Below are 19,118 nucleotides of genomic sequence, written 5' to 3'. Positions count from 1 at the left end.
CATGGCCTGGATCAGGCGCACCTTCATTTCTAGACTGACATCATTGATTCTTAGTATTCTGGAGAGGTCCCTGACAGGAGATTTTCCCAGTGCATTCATCTTTTGATTTCCTGGCCTCTGGTGCCAAGAGTGTTGACTGTGGAGATGAGCAAGCCTGTAGTTAACAACGTCAGTCTATTCTCCATCTATCATGGTACTGCCAGTGGCCCAGTGATGAGAATCTGTTTTCTTGATGTTGAGCTTCAATCCATTTTGAAGACTATAGTCCATGACCTTCTGCAGAAAGCCCTTCAGGAGCTTCAAAAGACAAATTGCATTAAGAAAATTTGCCGTCATTGCCCTTTCTAGAGTGCTGAAGAGCAACAGTGTTAATCTAGAGATTAAAGTGCACCTACTCCAAGCCATGATCTTCATAATTACTTGCTATGCATCAGAGAGCTGGACAATTACTAAGGATGATAGAAGAATCTATGCCTTTGAGTTATGGTGCTGGAGAAGAGTATTGAACATTCCATGGGCTGCCAAGAGAACAAACAGGTCTGTCCTTGAGAGGGTGAAGACCCTCAACACCAACCGTGGACAGTTTTAAAGTAGTGGACATATGAGTTGGGCTTATGGTGTTTCTTAAATGTTAAGATGAATTTTGAATTCGCTTGAATGACGAAGTTGCGTTAATTGAGGTTCTTTAGCAGAAGTTAATGACTCCATCCCTCTGAAGACTTTCTAAGGAAACTTAATGCACATTGACTGGATGGACACTGAATGACTCTGGATTCAAGAACTTCACCTTTAAAGAGTTTGGTGCTATTGATTTGAAATAACTAGAATGAATGACTGGATGAAAATTGATGAGGAGAATAAGTTTATTCCCTTTAATGTCTGAACTTTAATACATAACCACTTACTTTAGTTTAAAGGATGACTGACTGGGGGTCCTGATTGTGAGTGTGTGAGCCGAGCTCCAGGCAGGAAACTTCCATCTTTCACTCATAGCAAGCCCAGGGCATTAAATGATGTCATGTTAACTTGACGTCACCAGCACTGCACTGACGCAAATCTCAAAGGGAGGAGACCATCAGTTCCCTTCAGAGGGCAGTCAGTTCCCCGGAGCAGCGAGGTGGTTGTCTTCCATTCTTCCCTGAAGGTTTGGATAGTCAGAGCTGCAGAAACCCAACCGCACAGGGTATCCGTGGCGGCCAGCCTGCTTTCCCGTCCCTCATCCACCACCTATCTGAGGCCCAGGCGCGGTCCAGGCGGCGGCGCGAGCACGAGCCTGCAGTCTGAGGCGGCCACGCGCGCGCACGCACGCTGGTGCGCACGCTCGTTCCCTCAGAACCCGGAAGTGCGCGGGAGAGCGAACCACGTGGGTGGAGCTGGAGCACGGATCGCATGGGGGAGTCTATCCCGCTTGCCGCCCCGGTGCCGGTGGAACAGGCGGTGCTGGAGACGTTCTTCTCTCACCTGGGTATCTTCTCTTACGACAAGGCCAAGGACAATGTGGAGAAGGAACGAGAGGCCAACAAGAGCGCGGGGGGCAGCTGGCTGTCGCTGCTGGCGGCCTTGGCCCACCTGGCCGCGGCCGAGAAGGTCTATCACAGCCTCACCTACCTGGGGCAAAAACTAGGTACCTCTGCCCCGGCCCCGTGCCCCTTGAGGGGGAAGGAAAGCGGGTACATTCGGCAATGGCTTGGGTTCCTTGTCTCCGTTGTCACTCCTAGTCGCAGGCTGACTCTGCCTGGAGTCTCCTCCCACAGTTCCCTTCCTTCCCCCGGCTTCCACAAGCCCCGCCCACAGGCCTCCCCTGCTGATAGATTGGCGGACCAGGTGGATGCTCTTTGCAGGGCTGCGCCTCAAACCCATGGCTTTATTCATTTTACCCGGTGCATGGATCAGCGCCATAAATAACCGAGCTCGCTTTTCTGCCCAGTGACACTGCGGCCAGAGGAGCAAAACTTGGCACTACCACCTGATTGTATAAGAGTTAATGAACACTGTTGTCTGACCTCTTAAAGCTAAGAATCTGGAGAATTATAGATCGTCACCTACCTACATCTCCCAATAAATATTTTATGAATGAAGATATTAATGAAAAATGAGTCGAAAAGGCAAGAGACGCCAACTAAAGTCACTTAATGGGGGAAATCTTAAATACTCATATCCCTGAAAATCAGTAAGATGTAACAGGAGCTGATAAAATTGACTATCACAACCAATAGAAACAATATCATTAAATTGAAAAAAATAAAATCCAAGGGCTATACACACAAAATATTACTACTTACAGTAATGTCATCGAGTCGAGCACGACTCAGCGACTCTATGAAAGGCCTGAAGCCTTTCTATAACAACATTTATCCAAGTTCCTAGTAATAATAAAAGCGCTTGTTTGAATCAGCTTTTCGAGTAATTTTCATACTTCTGGCATATTTTAGACCCATTATCAGAGACACAGCTGTTAAGGAGATATATATATATATATATACAGGACAGAAAATAGGAATGTAAAATTGGACCTAAATTCCATTTTGCTTTTTCCTCCAAATTTCCTTACATAATTTGAAGGTGACCGTGTACATCTTACTGAGCTATTAGTAAACAAAGGCCTGAGACTTTCTTAGATTCTTAGCTTCTGTTGTAGCTATTTGTAGAATTTTATTTATTGGCAAAAACTCATGCAGCATTTCTGCCTTGTACATTTCCCCCTTCCTCTTTTTACAGTGGCATCTCTCACAGATTTACGTATTTTGAGGTGGTAGTCTCCTTTTACAGATTAGCAGATGGAGTGTATGCAGTTATGTGAGTAGGTGGTAGACCCCAAACCAGACTATCTGCTTTGAGATGCTGTGTTAAGTGTATCCACATAGATTATCAAAACATGCATACGGATATCATGTCTATAGTATGTAATTTATTTATAAACAATACTTTAAAATAGGGCTAGGGGATTAATCATGGAGTTATACGCTTTGATGGGTGTGGGAAATTTGAAGAATCTGTTCTTGAAAACAATGTATTTGAATTTTTAAAATTAGTATAAAAATATAAGGGTTTTTTTTTTGCTGTAAAAATTGAAAATGGGCAAATTTTTGCAGTTTTGATAGTTTTCAGATTTTTTTCCACCTCATGAAAATGGTGATGACCTCAGTGTCTTGCTTCTTAACCAATTTTTTTACTCTCATTTATGAGAAAGTGATGGGTATTATGCAGAAAAATGTATGTGTACATTATAGTTTTGCATATAACTGAGAGAGTGCAGTTGAATTTCCTAAAACTTACTTAGGAATTCCTAAGCTCTGGTTGGTTGTAGGGAGGTCTGGTGGCCTAGTGGTAAGAAACTGCATAGCCAACCCGAAGGCAGACTCTGAAAATCTGCTGAAGGGTCATCTATGAGTTGATTCCAACTTGAGGACTATTTGTGTAGTCCGTAGGGCGCTTCACTGCTAGGTAAAAAGATCACTCCTCTCTTAACAGTTCAAATCCACTGGCTGCTCCATTGGAGACAGACAAGCAATCTTGTCCTGTGTGATTTACAGCCTTAGAAAATCCACTGGTCATCCCCCAGTTGTTTCCAACTTGAATACAGTATCTCTTCAAAGCTTTGAAAAGATTTGACCCCACCCTGCAGCTCCCTGGAAGAAATACTTGGAACTTTGCTGGCATGAAGACTCAAATTCAAACTTGGACTCAGCTGCCATCAAATTGGTTCTGACTCACACTGAGTCTCCAGGAGGTTTCCGAAGTTATAAATTGTAATTGGAGGAGACCGGCCATCGTTCTCTCACAGAGCTGCTGGTGATTCGAACCTTAGAACATTGTCGTCTTTGAGTTAGCAGCACAAGCCACTAATAGCTTCACTAACAGAGTGGCTCTCTCCCTCGTCCCTCTCCCCACAATGACATTGTAGAAAACACTATTGTGCAGTTCTCCCCTGCTCTTTAGGGTCACAGGAGTCCAGTCATAAGAGCAGCTTAAGTTGCATGACCTGGGTTTTTAGGAAAACTGTCTTCCTTGTCTGTAAAGACCATTTGTATACGACTTTGTCTGACTTGGTTTCTGTGAAGTGGCCATTATTGTCTAAAGTCTTCAGTTCTGTTTAAACATAACCTGACATCAGTGAGCTGACCCTGACCCTGACCACAGAGCGGTTTGTACTGTGAGCCATGCCTTGGTACTGTTCAGGCTTGCAGGTCATCTCACGACTTCAAGTAAACATTCTAGCTGAAAAGGCACATAGAACTTTAAGGCCTCCTGCCATATTTGTCAGTGTAATAAATACAAATTTCACATTTTAACTTGGAAAATATCTGATAACTTTTTTATACTGAAATGTGTGTGATGTCAGTGTGCATAAGGGGATGTTACAGTTATTGACTACATTTTTTTTAAAACATTCTTGTTTTGCCATTTAAAACATTTCCATGTTCTTCAGCTACATTGCTGAAACAAAGTTTATGTGTTTTCTGTAAAATACCAAGCAAAAAGTAGTTTACTTTTTGAAAAACTTAAAATGTGGTTTAAAAACATGAGTCTTTGACTTTGTTCTTTTTAAAAAAAATTTTTTTAATTATTATTATTTTTAGTGTCTGTACCATCAAGTAGAATCTGATTGGTACAGGAGGAGACTTCCCCTCCTTCTCCAGCAAAGCATCTGGTGGATTTGAACCGCATACCTCTGGGCTTGCAATGCAGCCTCCCGCCACCGGAGCTCCCCTGACTTTGTTCTTATGACTGGTGATCTCAGGCTTTAGCAATGGGGTCTGATCCTAAATGTAAACTTGGGCCTTTTAGACCAGGCCTGACAGGAAACCTCTCTTCCTGTCTTGGCTCAGTGACAGACAAGCTTGAGGTGGAGCTCTTATCTTGAAACCTTCCTTTCCCTTTGAGCAGAGAATAATATCTGTTTGAGGATGAATCAGTGATTCAAATGTTCTGTGGTAGTCTTTATTTTCCTAATAGCTTGTCTCTGACCTTTATTGGGGTGCAGAATTGCTTAAGAGAACATTTGTGAACCTGACTCAATAATTATGAGAAATAAAGTTTATTATATACTGTTGTGTACCGTCAAGTTGGAACCAACCCATCACTGTCCCTTTGGTGGGTTTTCAGAGGCAGTTAATCACACAGGAGGAAATTAACTCCCGGGGACCAGCTGGTGGATTTGAACTGCGTACCACTAGGCCACCAGAGCTCATTATATACTGATAGTTAAGGAAGTAATGGCTGTGCCTTTTGATTTCTTTTGGTTTTGAATGAAATGCATTTGAATCTATTTTGGTATGATTTTCTTTGGAACCCCTCAGTTACAGCAGCAGTTATTTCTAATTGTTCCTGCTCTTAAGAATTCACACTGTGATGGTTATTTTGTTACAGCCTGTTGTCTCAGTCTTGTCAAGACTTTCTTGGTCCCTCCCCCCACTTCTGGGATGCCAGTAGTCTATATTCTTGTGTAAGAAGGATACGTGTAGGTGTGCTCTATTTTCTCTTGTGACCCTAAAGAAAAGATTTCTGGGAAAATAAAACTCAAAAGCTGAAAAAAAATGTGTTATTTGTCAGGAATAGCAACAATTATTTAATTTGTGCTCAATTTTGTATTACATACAGGTAGAAGGATGACTTTTTATATCAACATTGACGTCATTTGTTAGTTATTCTCAGATGTAAATTTGAATCTTTGTTGAAGTTCAATGAAGGAGAATAGGTGGGTGGTTAAGAAAAATCATACAAAATTCCTTTGCTAACTAATAAATTATAGTAGACATTCATTTAAGCTTGTTCCTCAGAGAAATTGTTAATCACAAAAAACTTAATCACCAATCACAGAAGTCAGAATGTTATAGATGAAACGCATTGAGCTCAGTGGGTTCAAAAGGAAAAGACCTTTTTTGGATTTAGGGAGATATTTTGGGCTTCTTGTTTCTCTGCCTTACCTTTTATGTGCTTATTATATCGTTTGCCTACTAGGGGGCCAGTCTTTCTTCAGCAGGAAGGACTCCATTCGCACCATCTATACTTCTCTGCATAATGAGCTGAAGAAAGTGGTGACTGGACGTGGTGCCCTGGGTGGGGCTGCTCCTCATGTGGAAGAGCTTCTTTCCCACCTGTCAGAGCAGCTCTGCTTCTTCGTTCAGGCTCGAATGGAGATTGCAGACTTCTATGAGAAGATGTACACCCTCAGTACACAGAAGTTCATCAGTGCTGAAGAACTCGTTGGTGTTTTGGACACCATCCTCAAAAAATACAGCTCCAGGTCAGTGAGTATAAGAAGGGCGGGTCGGAGAGAACTCAGGTACTTTCTCAATCCTGCTTAGTGTCTGAGTTACTTTCCACACTTTCATGAAAATCTGTAATGAATAACTGTGAAAGAATAGAGCTTAATTTTATGCATATTAATTAATCAAGGGTATGTGTTAGCGACCTTATCTTTTTTGAAGCTTAGCACCATGCTACATCCTTCTCTAAGGGACCTATGCTGGCCTAGTGGTAAGAAGCTGTGCTGCAATCCCAAAGGCAGGTGTTTCAAATCAGCCAGATGCTCTGTGGGAGAAAGATAGGCAATCTCCTCTCAGGAGATTAACTGCCTCAGTAAATCTGCTGGAGGGTCAACTATAGGTCACTTCTGACTCAATGGTACAAAACAGACATCGTTATTTAAATAATTAGAAACGCTTGAGAATGAAGTAATCCTTAAAAGATTTGTTATAATGGGTTAGGCTACTTATGAAAGATCACACAACAGTTAAAGAATTTGTGCTGGCAACCCAAAGGCCCATGGTTCTAATCCACCAACTGCTCCACAGAAGAAAGATGAGTAGTCTCTTCCCATGTGATTTACTGCTCCTGAAAATCCACTGCAGAGTCAGCTTATGAGTTGGTCTGACTCCTGCATGTAAGAACAACAAAGTGATTTCAAGTCACCTGTTATTCAAATATTCTTTTCAAAATGGTCACCTCAGTGAATTATACTTCCTTTGATGTAACTAAGTCATTACTGATCCTCTGGGAACTGCCTTGTAGCTGACCATCCAATGAAATTTTGGAGGCTGTAAATTGGACAGGAGGGGATTTCCCGTACTTATTCCATGGAGCCCCTGGTAGAGTCAAAGTACAAGAGAGGTACCATTTTTGAGTTAGAAATGCAACTTGATGTGGTCTCCACTGTCAGAGCTTCCTTTACATATAGTGGTGGTGTGTGCTATAAGTTGGAAATGACTCACAGCTGACCCTCCAGTGGGTTTTCAGAGACTGTAGATTGCATGGGATTACAGTAGTCCACCAGAGTTCCCTTTACACATAGTCGGTGCTCTGTGATCATATGTTGGACTGCATGAGGTGATTATTTGGAAGGCTGACACACTTTTGAATGAGTTCAACTGTATTTGCTAAGAGAAAAAAAGGTAGACATAATAATTTACAGGCCCTTCTCATAAATGAATTGAGGGAAGCCAGTAAACTGAAACAATTAAGAGACCTGATGAAGTTGATAGCATCTCAGGTGGACTTTTAGGGAACAATAGAAACCAATTTATAGCTGCTGCTCCATTGTTTTAATGAGGCTGAACGGCCAGAGAGGCTCATCTTTAAACTAGCAGCACAACTTTGTATGGACTACAATATCAGAGGGCAACAGGCTCAAGGGGAAAAGGTCTCTTCGTTGATTCCCAAATGCTAATGTGAAAGTGGTTTACAGAAACATTTGGGAAACTTAAAAAATCTTCAAAGTCATATTTAGGCTCTTTGTTTCTTCCTTAATTAGGATAGGATTATGTGATTCTGGATTGAGTGCCTGCAAATCTCAAGAAAACGGATTAGAAAAATAAGGGAAAGATGTGAACTGTAGGAAATACTAAGCACTGAACCTTATGATCCATATGTTATCTGTTATCTGCAAGATATTTAGGAGGTATTGCATTTAAATGGTGGCTATGTGTTGGTTTCCTTCACTCTGATTTTTGGTTTTGATAAAGCAGGTGGGCAGAATGAATGTCCTTGTTTGCGTGTCTGGCTGAAATTGAATTCTTTGCACCTGTCTCCAGGAGGGTGGGTTACAGGTGGGGGTTTGGGCAAAGGTGGCTTTTCGTAGAATAGCTGCACAAGGGTGAACAGGAGCTGAGTACTAACTGAGATGTTGTCATATTTGTCTGATGACTATAACTCCATCCACTTGAGAGTCTAATAGCTGAGACCTAGGGGCTTCTTGTAGGTCCTCCTTATCCATCTCTCTAAAGTCTGGAACTGCATGCATTCTGTGTTGGCTGCTGGTGAGAGTGCACTAGGGTGGGTCTAGATTTTTATCTGTTCTCCAACTTATGAGGGCAAGGCAAGGTTACTAGGAATACTACGATGAAGGTATATTGTAGAAAGTGAAACAAGTTACACATAAATACACCCATGCACAACAAAACATTTGCCTTTCAACATTTTTCACTTGCCTAATTCAGTGACATTAATTCTGTTCATCATGTTGTGTAAGCCTGCTGATTCCAGATGTCATTCTTGAAGCTCTAGGGCTTTACATGTCCTGAGTATCAGTAAACCATTATTTGTGGGATTTTATGGAGCTACTTTTCAACATAGCATATTATCAATTGGAGTTTTCATCTCCAATTTTTCTCCATCTATGCTGCCTTTCTCTAATTAGTAGATCATGGAGATGCCATGTTCTGAAAATTATCAAAATCAGAGGTTTGGGTTAATTTGAACAGTATGAACTCTTAAGAAATTATGAAAAGTTGAAACTGTACAATATGTTGAATTTTTTTTAGAACTAGAATTCTTTTACATTTAAATTAATTATGGTTTTGCCTTTGCTTGTATCACATCCTTTTTTTCTGTAGATATTTGATGTGACATCTGTGCTATATTCAGATAAATTTCTTTATATGTGTGATCCTAGTATCCTAAGGCAAAGGAACTCTAGTGGAACATTCCATAGCATGCTGTTCTGCAAACTAAAAGGCTGGGTTTGAAACAGTTAAAATTTACCAACAGCTCCTCAGGAGAAAGATGAGCTGTCTCTTCTCTTTAAGATTTACAACCTTGGAAATATGATGGAGGGTTCCTATTAGTAGTAACTGGATTGATGGCATTAAGTGAGTTGGAGTGTCCCAGAGAAAAAAATTACTGTTTTTATGTTCTCTTGTATTGAAAGATTTCGTTGTTTCCAAAGAACCCAATTTATTTATCTTTGATAGAATGTTTATTTAACCCAATATATCAGAGCTGTGTCAGGCCACTTACTGAAACTTTATAAATAGTTTCCTCTTTCAACTGATGGAATACATTTTATTAAAAATTAGCAGTCTTAAAAAAAAATTAGCAGTCTTGATGAGTTCTTGCCTAAATGAATTCTTCTTGTTTTGTGCCATCGAGTCACCTGTGACCCATAGTGACTCTATGTACAGCAGCTCTGAACCCTGCCAGGTCCTTAGTCAGTCTCATTAATTCTAACAAACCAACCCCCATGGCCCCAGTTACTGTATCAATCCATCTCATCCGGTGTCTTCCTCTCCTATGCTGTCCCTCCACCCTTTCAAGCATAATGTCCTTCTCCAAGGACTGGTCTCTACTGGCCATGTGCCCAAAGTATGTAAGATGGATCTTCTTTAGTCACTAAATTAATTTTATGACTCATAGATTGGTATCAGCTGTTTGTAAAATACTGTTTACTTTTGTTATTGTTGTTGTTAGGTGCTGTTGAATCAAACATGACTCATAGTGACCTTATGAACAAAATATCTGAATCTGTTGTAAAACAGGACTGACATCGGGGTTGAGGGGAAGATAAGAAAAGAGAGGATAAATAATATATACCACATGAAAACAGTTGAGGGAGAGAAGTGCTTAAAAAGAATATATGATTAGGTATTATTTGTATGACAACAGTCCAGAAGAAGAGCTGCATAGTAAAGTGGATTGGGGTGGGAGTGGGGAATTGTACAACAATGAAATAATTTTTTTTCCAAAGAAAAAAACAAAATGTGGGGAGCAGGGAAGAAAATGTGCAACAATGAATGAATGGAAATCCAAGTTCTCTATTAACTTTCATTAAAATAGCAATTAAAAAAAAAAACCAAAGAAAAAAGATCTGAACCCTGTTCTATCCTGCACCATGCTCACATTTCCTGACACACAAGAGCCCATTTCAGCAGTCACCTTTTCAATCCGCCTGGTTGAGGGTCTTCCGACCCTCCATCCTTCACAGTATCATGTCCTTCTCCAAGGAGTAGCGTCTCCTAGCAACATGTCTAAAGTATGTCAAGCAAAGCCTCATCATTCTTGCTTCCAAAGATCACTCTGGCTGCACCCTGTCCAAAACATATCTGTTCGTTCTCTTGGCCATCCATAAGGCTATTTTCTCCCTTCAAGGCGGAAAGGGGGGAGGGGGGAATAGACAAGACAGTTAGATGCTGAGCATATGAGTCATGACAGCATGACCTCATTTTTATAAATTTTCTTTCTGACTCTTCCAATCTTAAGCCTCACTTCCTTAGAAATACCTTTCCTGCCCACCCACAATTCCTTCCACAGATATAGTCAGTCTGATTCCTATGCTGTCCTTCAGGTGAGGTCCATGTGTATAATCACCATCTGTGTTTATTAAAGAAGATAATTGTAATGAATAAATCATTGAATGTATTACTTTGTGTTATGGAAAACTAGTGTCCTAGTTTGCGTAGTAAATGTTATAGTCCAAATAACAGAAAAGACAGTTATTAAGAAATTAGAGTATATAACTGGGGAACCTGACCTAGCCTATTCTGGGTATCGAGATACCCTAGATATTTTGCACAAAGTTTTTTGATCTAGATAAATATTTTGCAGAAACATAGTTAAGTGTTCTTGAATTCCCATTGTTCTCAATGTTGGCTATAGCTGGTTGTGATCCACATAGTCACATGCCTCTGTGTAATCAATAAAACATAAATAGATTTTATTCTGGTATTCTCTTTCTTTAGCCAGGATCCATCTAACTGGTGAGTATCACCAATGATATTCCTGGTGCCATTGTTGTTGTTGTTGTTTGATGCCCTTGAGTCGTAGACGACTCATAGCGACCCTATGAACGAACGGCCTGAGCACTGTTCGTACATAGAGTTTCCAGAGGCAAGCCATTTTGGAAGTGGATGCTGCTCCAGCTTCCAGTCCTGGTGCCATAGCCTCTTCTAAATCCAGCTTGAATTTCTGACAGTTCCTTCTGAATGCACTGTTCTAACTGCTTTGGGGTGATCTTCAGCAAGATTTTGCTTGCATCTGGTATTAACGATATTGTTCAATAATTCCCACATTCTTTTGGATCACCTTTCTTAGGAATGGGTACAAATACAGATAAATTTGAGGTAACCAGCCTGGCAGCTATTTCCCAAATTCTGGCACAGACTGGTAAGGACATCCAGGGCTGCATCTATTAGTTGAAATATGTCAACTGGTATTTCATCTATTAGTTGAAATATGTCAACTGGTATTCCATCCTTTCCTGGGGCCTTATTGTTTGCCAATACCTTCAGTGTAGCTTGAACTTTATCCTTATCATTGGCTCTTGTTCACATGGTACTTTTCTGAAAATTTTCAGTGTTGAATAATTCTTTTTGGTACAGTGATTCTGTGTATTCCTTCCATCATCTTTTGATGCTTTCTGGATAATTTAAGATTTTGCTCATAGGATCTCAGTGATGCACCTCAAGGCTTGAATTTATTTTTATGCCTTATTGTCTTTCCCATTTGCTGCTAAAGGTACAACACCCATAAGTTTTTGATACTGGGGAATGACATGCATGTTGCCAGTTATTTTATATCTAAGCACGTTGCCAACTACTTTATTGTTTATTGTTTCCTCCTGTTAGTACAGCACTTTTGGGTCAGTTTGCTGTACTGGTGTAGACTGTGGGTTGATGTAACGCTAGAAGCTGTGCAACAACTGTTTCAAGTGCCTAAAGGGTGACCCCTGGTGGACAGGATGCAATGGAGTGTCTCGATTCAGACAGACTAGGAAGAAGGATTGGCCATCCACTCCCAAAACAATGGACCTTCAAAATATGATACGGTTGAATGTGGTTTTTTCATATTCACTGTAGGAAAACACATTGTTTTTATTTCACTCTGAATATTTTTCAATATGCAGAAGTTAAACCATTAGTACAGGTTAAGTATAATAATACACAAAAATATAAAAAAGGTGGACCAGATTTCAAATCTTAGACCTTAATGTGCTTGATTAATTAATTAATTTAGATCTCTTTCAACATTATATGTTGTGGGATAAGTATCAAGACTAATGCACATGTATGCACACATATACATCATAACAGCATAAGTTTCAAAATCCTTGAAAGGCTTGATAACCTTTCCTTTTAGGCTCTTTGACACTTCTTAGGAACATCAGTCATCACAGTATTCTATAATCATAGCAATCACGACAGTCTGCCAAGGAACACATTCAGACAGGAAAATGGGATTGAGTTGGAAAAAATTCTACCAAAAAAGCCCCCATTGTTGTTATTTTTCCATTGCTTTCAGTTGGGAATCACCAATTATATCCAAAACTCTACCTGAATTCTTATACAAACCTTCAGAAGGAATTCTGAACAAAGTCTTCCATTAACATATACTAAAAATGTTTAAATGCTGAACATTTATTAAGAATGAATGTCAAAGTTGTTTTTCAATCTAAAGAAGAGCTAAAAAATTCATGCTAATGCTAACCTGCCAAGTATTTGAGATTAGCATTATGATGTATCATTTCCCCAGTTACACTGTGCTGTGTGCCTCATAGCTATTCACAACTCGTTTCATAGAGGGATTTGTTAAACTGCTGTAATCCAAAAATACACACCTCATTGATGGCAGCGAGCTTGGAAGAGTCTCAATACAGAATAAATTGACAACTATTTGCAGAGAATGGCTGCTCTAATTATAATCAGAACTAAGGGAGGAAGGGAGAAAAGAAAGAAAAAAGGAAGGACAGATCCTCCAGAAGATATAAAATTAGTGCCTGTAATATTTTAATGTATAAACAGGCATTTCTGTTACAGGAACACACACTGGTCTCCTTCACAAGTCCACATCACAGAGTTCTTCCTTCCAAAAAGTATACTGGTGATATGTATAAGAGAAGTCCAGTTAAAAGTAAATCTGTAACCCATTTTCCTTAAAATAATTCATTTTATGTTCAAGAGGCAAGCGTAATGGAGGAAGTTCAAGCTGCTCTGAAGAAACTGGCAAAAAATGAAGGCCCCAGGAATTGTTGGAATACCAACCGACATATTTCAAAAAACAGATGCAGCCTTGGAAGTGGGAAACAGGTATGCCAAGAAATCTGGAGAACAACCACCTGGCCAGCTGACTAGAAAAGATCTATATTTATTTCCATTCCATAAAAGGTACTCCAACAGAGTGGAAATTATTATCAAGTGTTATCACTAATATCACATACAAGCAAAATCCTGCTGAAGATTACCCAAAAGTGACTAGAACAGTACATCGATAGAGAACTACCAGAAATACAATCTGGGTTTAGAAGAGGCTGTGGCACTAGGGAAGTCACTGCCAATGTCAGTTGGATCTTGGCTGAAAGTGATGCCACATTTCTCCTTGTAGAGCCCAGCCTCCCAAATGATCTGTTCTTCATATAGGTTGAAAAGGTATGGAGATTGGACACATCCCTGGCATTTACCTCTCTCTATTTTGAACCATGCATTATTTCCTTGCTCTGTTCTGATGACTGCCTCCTAGTCCAAGTACAGGTTTTGCATAAGCACAATCAAGTGTTCTGGGATTTTCATTCTTCTCAGAGTTAACCACAGTTTGTTGTGATCCACACAAATGCCTTTGCATAGTCAATGACACATTGATAGACATTCCTCCGATATTTCCTGCTCTCACCCAATACCCAGCTAACATTACCTGTAATATACCTAGTACCATGGCCTCTTCTAAACTCAGCCTGCACTTCTGGCAATTCACCGTTGATATGCTGTTTCCAGTTGCTTTTGTGTATTTTGTAGCAGAATCTTGCTTGCAAGTGATAATCCATGATATTGTTTGATAGTTTCTGCACTCTGTTGGGTCACCTTTCTTTGGAATAGGAACAAATATGGATCTCTTCCAGTCGGTTGGCTTGGTGGTTGTCCTCCAGATTTCTTAGCACAACTTAGTGAGTGCATCCAGGGCGGTGTCTGTTTGTTGAAATATGTCAGTTGGTATGCCGTCAATTTCTAGGGTCTTGTTTTTTGCCAGTTCTATCAGAGCACCTTGAGCTTCTTCCTTCATCACCACAGGCCTAGCTCATATGTTGTTTCATGAAAGTCTTCTACAAACTCCTTTTGGTACAGTGACTCTTGATACTCTTTCCATCTTTTTTTAATGCTTCCTGGATCATTTAATGTTTTGCTGAAAGCATTCTTAAATCCTTAAGTATTGCAACTTGAGGCTTGAATTTGTACATAGTATAAGTGTAAAGTAAAATCAAGCTATCATTTCTTTCTATATGTGTATATGGATTTGGTCACAAATAATATTGTACTGTAGATCACAGTTGATGTTTTAAAAACACTGTCTAGAACAAATAGAATCACAGTTGCTTTAGTACCTTGACCTTCATGTAATATCATTTTCCTAATTATTATTTAATGTCTGGGAAAAGTGAAAAGGATGAGAATGTGGCTCAGAATTAAAAGAAACCGGTTTTGTGAGGAGTTCAGTGTTCAAAATGGCTTTCCTAGCCCTTGAATTTCACTTTGCCATGTGGATGGGTAGAAATATATCAATAGGGTTTATTATCCTAACATAGGGGATTGGCTAGCCTTGCCATTGAATTGAGCAGATCTGTCAGTAAAGTAGGGAGCTATAATGGCCTAGTGGTAATAAACTGCACTGCAATCCCACTGGCACATGGTTCAAATCCACTAGCTGCTCTACAGAAGGAGGATGGCATTCCTTTCATGTGCCATTAACTGCCTCTGAAAAGCCACTGGAGGGTTAGCTGTAAGTTGGTTCCAGCTTGACAATACATAACAAAAAGCAGCAGAATGGGAAATTTTTTTTCACCACCAGCAAAGAAGCAAAAGAATATATTGCATCCTTGAGGACATAGATTCTTGCATCAGCCAGATGTGGGCCTTCAGGAGTGATATCCATAACAGCCACAGCAGAGAACCAGAGACTTGACTTGAGACAGAGCAGATGTTGGGACTCTTATACTACCGGACCAAAACTAAGAGCTTTTGGACAAGTTTGTTAGAGGGCTATGACAGCAAGACCCAATATTGACAGGACTGAGAATTTTGTACCACTGGCCTAACACTGCAAAGCTCAAATCTGTGAGCATATTTTGGAAGCTGTCCTGACTGTCTTCTGCTGCTAACCTGAATTACAGCCTTTTGTTTTTCCCAACATGGTTTTGTGTAGTCTGAGACTGGACTTTGGATCATTTTGATCCAAAGCTGTAAGATTTGTATTGGAATGACTAGAAAGAGATGCGGGAGAGTGAAGGGACATGTCTGACTTCATGGGAATTGGTTTTATGTTGTTGACAGGGACAGTTCCCCTTTATGAAGTTGGTAAAGGACTATCCCCATGTGGTCCTTGCTCTTTTTTTTTTTTTTAAGGCCCTTGCTCTTTTTACTGAACCAGATTACTTAGGGCCTCATAGTTCCTTTATAAGAATTTTGAATAATCCTAAAATCAGTGGAAAGTGTTAGGTATTTATTGTCTGACTGCTTTTCCCCTAAAAAAAAATACTGAATGATGTCGGGAGCATCAAAAGAAAATGGAAGGTGGACTAAAAATGATTGGTGGACACTGAACCATTTTAGGAAGAAGCATATGATCAAGAACCAAGTAAGTATAAAGATGCACCTGATCCAAACTATGGTATTTTCAGTTACTTCCTATGCATTGCAAAGTTGGATAGTGAATTAGGATGATAGAAGAATCAATGTCTTTGAATTGTAGTGTTGGCAAAAAATACCAAATATGATTACTAAAAGAAAACACAAGTTTGACTTGGAAGCATAGCAAGCTTGCTCCTTAAAGGCAAAGATGGTGAAACTTAGTGTCATATGCTTTGGGCATGTTTTCAGGAGGGCCATTACAAAGAGAGACATCAGGCTGGGAAATTTGGAAACTCAGGGAAAGAGAATCTGACCCTTAACAGAATGAACTGACACAGTGTCTAACAATGGTCTGAAGTATGTAGGGGATCATGGTGATAGAGTAGGTTAGGGTAAGGTTCAGATCTCTTCATAGGGTCACTATGAGTTGTACTTCACTTGATGGCACATAACCACAACAAGGCATGACAATCATTTGGCTGAAAATTGAGCCACTGAGGTGAGTTGAGTTGTAAGGTAACTAAGGACCATAGACTTGGGGATTGTACCAGAGTTTCAGACTGGACATTTTTATATAATTAAAAATTTTTCATATCCCCCCTCACCCTGCTCTTTCCAGGAGCCTCTCCTGTGATCACTTTTAGAACAGTCAGCACTGATACCCAGACACCATCTGACTCTTCTGATCTTGGGGTCATGGACTGTTAGTCCTTTGGACTGATTGTTCCTGTGCCCCTTTGATTTTCTTTGCTCTTCTTTCTTCTGAACAAAGCTATTATTTTGTTTTTAACTGTGATTAAATATGAAAGGAATTTCAGAACCAGCACTGAATAAAGTGTTTCTGAGAAATGTTATATTTCTTTAATAAGCATTTATTGATTATCTACTCTGTTTCAGATACGGCTTTATAGTCTTGTCCTCTCATCTACAAAGTTGGTTTGATAATACCTCTTGGAATTACTGTGAATATGAAATGAGTTTATGCATGTTATTACACATTTGTGTTGAGCTCTTTTCCTTGGCCTCTGTAATATCATACCCTGTAAAGAAAGGTGCCTTGTTTAGATGGTATTAGTCAGGTTTTCCTTTGTAACTTTTTAAAAAAACAATTTAAGGCTATTTACATGGGAGAGTATTTTGTTGACATAACCTGAAATGATAATATCAATAACTTTTATTTAAAATATTTAATAATTCTTTTATTGCTTCTAGTAGTAAGATTATTGGGAAATCAATGAAGTTATGTTGCATTTGTGGTTCAAAACATTATTTTCCAAACACTTCAGCTGTTATAATCAAGGATAGATAAGAGTTTAAGAAAACAAACCTTTTAAGACTTTTTGTATATACAACCTTACTTTAATTTAACCTGCTTTTGTTACAATTTAACCATTTTGAGTTTGTCATGAATTTAGTAAGAATTAGTGTTATATTCATAGGACTGCTTGCCAGGTCACTTCAGACTTCATAAAATGGTCACATTAGTGTCTGAATTTGTCAGACTGATACTTTTCAAACTTCTGAACTTGGAATGAAATACAACTTTAATATGAATAGAAAGTATGACTGGAAGAGAGGGTAAAGTGTTCAGTTGTGATTTTATTAGAAACATCAGGAAGAAAGCTCATTTTGGAGCACATTTCAATTCCTGTGTCCCTTTGAAGGATGCTCAATAAAACATATCTTCAGGATGACTTTTTAAAAGAATCAGTAGTCTTTCATCTTTTTTCTCCCTGCCCAAGTATACTATTTGTCTGACTACACTGATTTTTCCCAAAAAGCAGGATAGAAAATATCAATGTGTAAGTACCATGTGCACTTACTTATATCCATTTCTCTTCTCTAGATTTCACCACCCAATTCTCAGCCCCTTGGAGAGCAGTTTCCAGCTTGAAGTGGATGTCCTGAGTCATCTGCTGAAGGCCCAAGCACAGGTGTCAGAGTGGAAGTTCCTCCCATCTCTGGTTAACTTACACAGCGCCCACACCAAGCTGCAGACCTGGGGCCAGATCTTTGAGAAGCAGCGGGAGACTAAAAAGCATCTGTTTGGAGGACAATCTCAGAAGGCAGTTCAGCCCCCACACCTTTTCCTTTGGCTCATGAGACTAAAAAACATGCTCCTTGCCAAGTTTAGCTTTTACTTTCACGAGGCACTGAGCCGACAAACGACTGCTTCAGAAATGAAAACGTTGACTGCAAAAGCAAACCCAGACCTTTTTGGAAAGATTTCTAGCTTCATCAGGAAATACGATGCTGCCAATGTGTCCTTAATTTTTGACAACCGAGGTTCAGAGAGTTTTCAGGGCCATGGATATCACCACCCCCATTCCTACAGGGAGGCCCCAAAGGGTGTGGACCAGTACCCAGCCGTTGTGTCTTTGCCCAGTGACAGACCTGTTATGCACTGGCCCAATGTCATTATGATCATGACAGACCGCACATCTGACCTGAACAGCTTGGAGAAAGTGGTCCACTTCTATGATGACAAAGTCCAGAGCACTTATTTCCTGACCCGCCCAGAACCTCACTTTACAATTGTCGTCATCTTTGAGTCAAAGAAATCAGAGAGAGACTCCCACTTTATTTCCTTTCTCAATGAGCTCTCACTTGCCCTTAAGAACCCCAAAATTTTCGCCAGTCTGAAGCCTGGGTCCAAAGGTTAGCAAGTTCTTTGTATGAGACTGACAACAGCTCTAATGATCCACGGTGGTCTGTGATTACACTTTCTATCCATTCCGGCTTCTTATAGAGCTGAGTTAAAGACAGCTTCTCCCTAATTGTCTTGCACACCTTATAAGCAATTAAGACCAATTGCATTAAGTATCCAAAGAGCAATCTACAAAGTGATCATGGCTACTGTGTATTTCCATGGTACAGCAGAATAGTTTCAGTATTTTCCTGTGTTTCATGTAAGTAAGATGGAATATTTATTGGTCCAAAAGTGTCATTTCCAGATGTTTTATATTGTTTGAAATGTTGCATTGTACTGTAGGTCCAACCACCCACTCCCTTCCCCTTCTACTCAAAGAGTAATGGGGTAAGGTAGTAAATGGCCTTTTTAGAATTAACGACTGTATATTTTTTCCTCTTATAAATTAGGAAATTAATATGGAGTTGTTATTTTTGTGATTCCAATTTATAAATTATTTTTATGCTAAAATGATGGTCTTGGTAGGAAATGTCTATCAGTTATTAAAATTGAAGTTGAATATAAGTAGCAAAGCCTGGGGCTTTAATAATTCAGAAGACCCTCATGGCGGCTTTTGTAGCTGGAAGATCTTTTGAGACGAT

General features: G+C 39.7%; 1 protein-coding gene across 1 annotated transcript; it reads left to right on the top strand.

Moving 5' to 3' along the window:
• Window positions 1-1,379: 1,379 nt before the first annotated feature.
• LOC102859542 (chromosome unknown open reading frame, human C12orf66) lies at window positions 1,380-18,895 on the top strand. Its single transcript, XM_006886051.1, has 3 exons — window positions 1,380-1,624; window positions 5,962-6,247; window positions 17,674-18,895. The coding sequence occupies exons 1-3, from the start codon at window positions 1,390-1,392 to the stop codon at window positions 18,488-18,490; spliced, it is 1,338 nt and encodes a 445-aa protein (XP_006886113.1). The 5' UTR covers window positions 1,380-1,389; the 3' UTR covers window positions 18,491-18,895.
• Window positions 18,896-19,118: the final 223 nt, after the last annotated feature.

This window comes from Elephantulus edwardii, unplaced genomic scaffold (genome assembly GCF_000299155.1).
Source record: "Elephantulus edwardii isolate Elephantulus edwardi_28Jun2011 unplaced genomic scaffold, EleEdw1.0 scaffold00047, whole genome shotgun sequence".
Lineage (NCBI taxonomy): Eukaryota > Metazoa > Chordata > Mammalia > Macroscelidea > Macroscelididae > Elephantulus > Elephantulus edwardii.
This window is presented reverse-complemented; position numbering and strand designations above follow the sequence as displayed.

What these genes read in the sequence shown, in the direction of transcription:
- LOC102859542 (XM_006886051.1), top strand. Translation starts at nt 1,390, where the DNA reads ATGGGGGAGTCTATCCCGCTTGCCGCCCCGGTGCCGGTGGAACAGGCG. An exon ending in CTACCTGGGGCAAAAACTAG is followed by an intron (nt 1,625 to 5,961) that starts GTACCTCTGCCC and finishes TTTGCCTACTAG; the next exon opens with GGGGCCAGTCTTTCTTCAGC. An exon ending in CTCAAAAAATACAGCTCCAG is followed by an intron (nt 6,248 to 17,673) that starts GTCAGTGAGTAT and finishes TCTCTTCTCTAG; the next exon opens with ATTTCACCACCCAATTCTCA.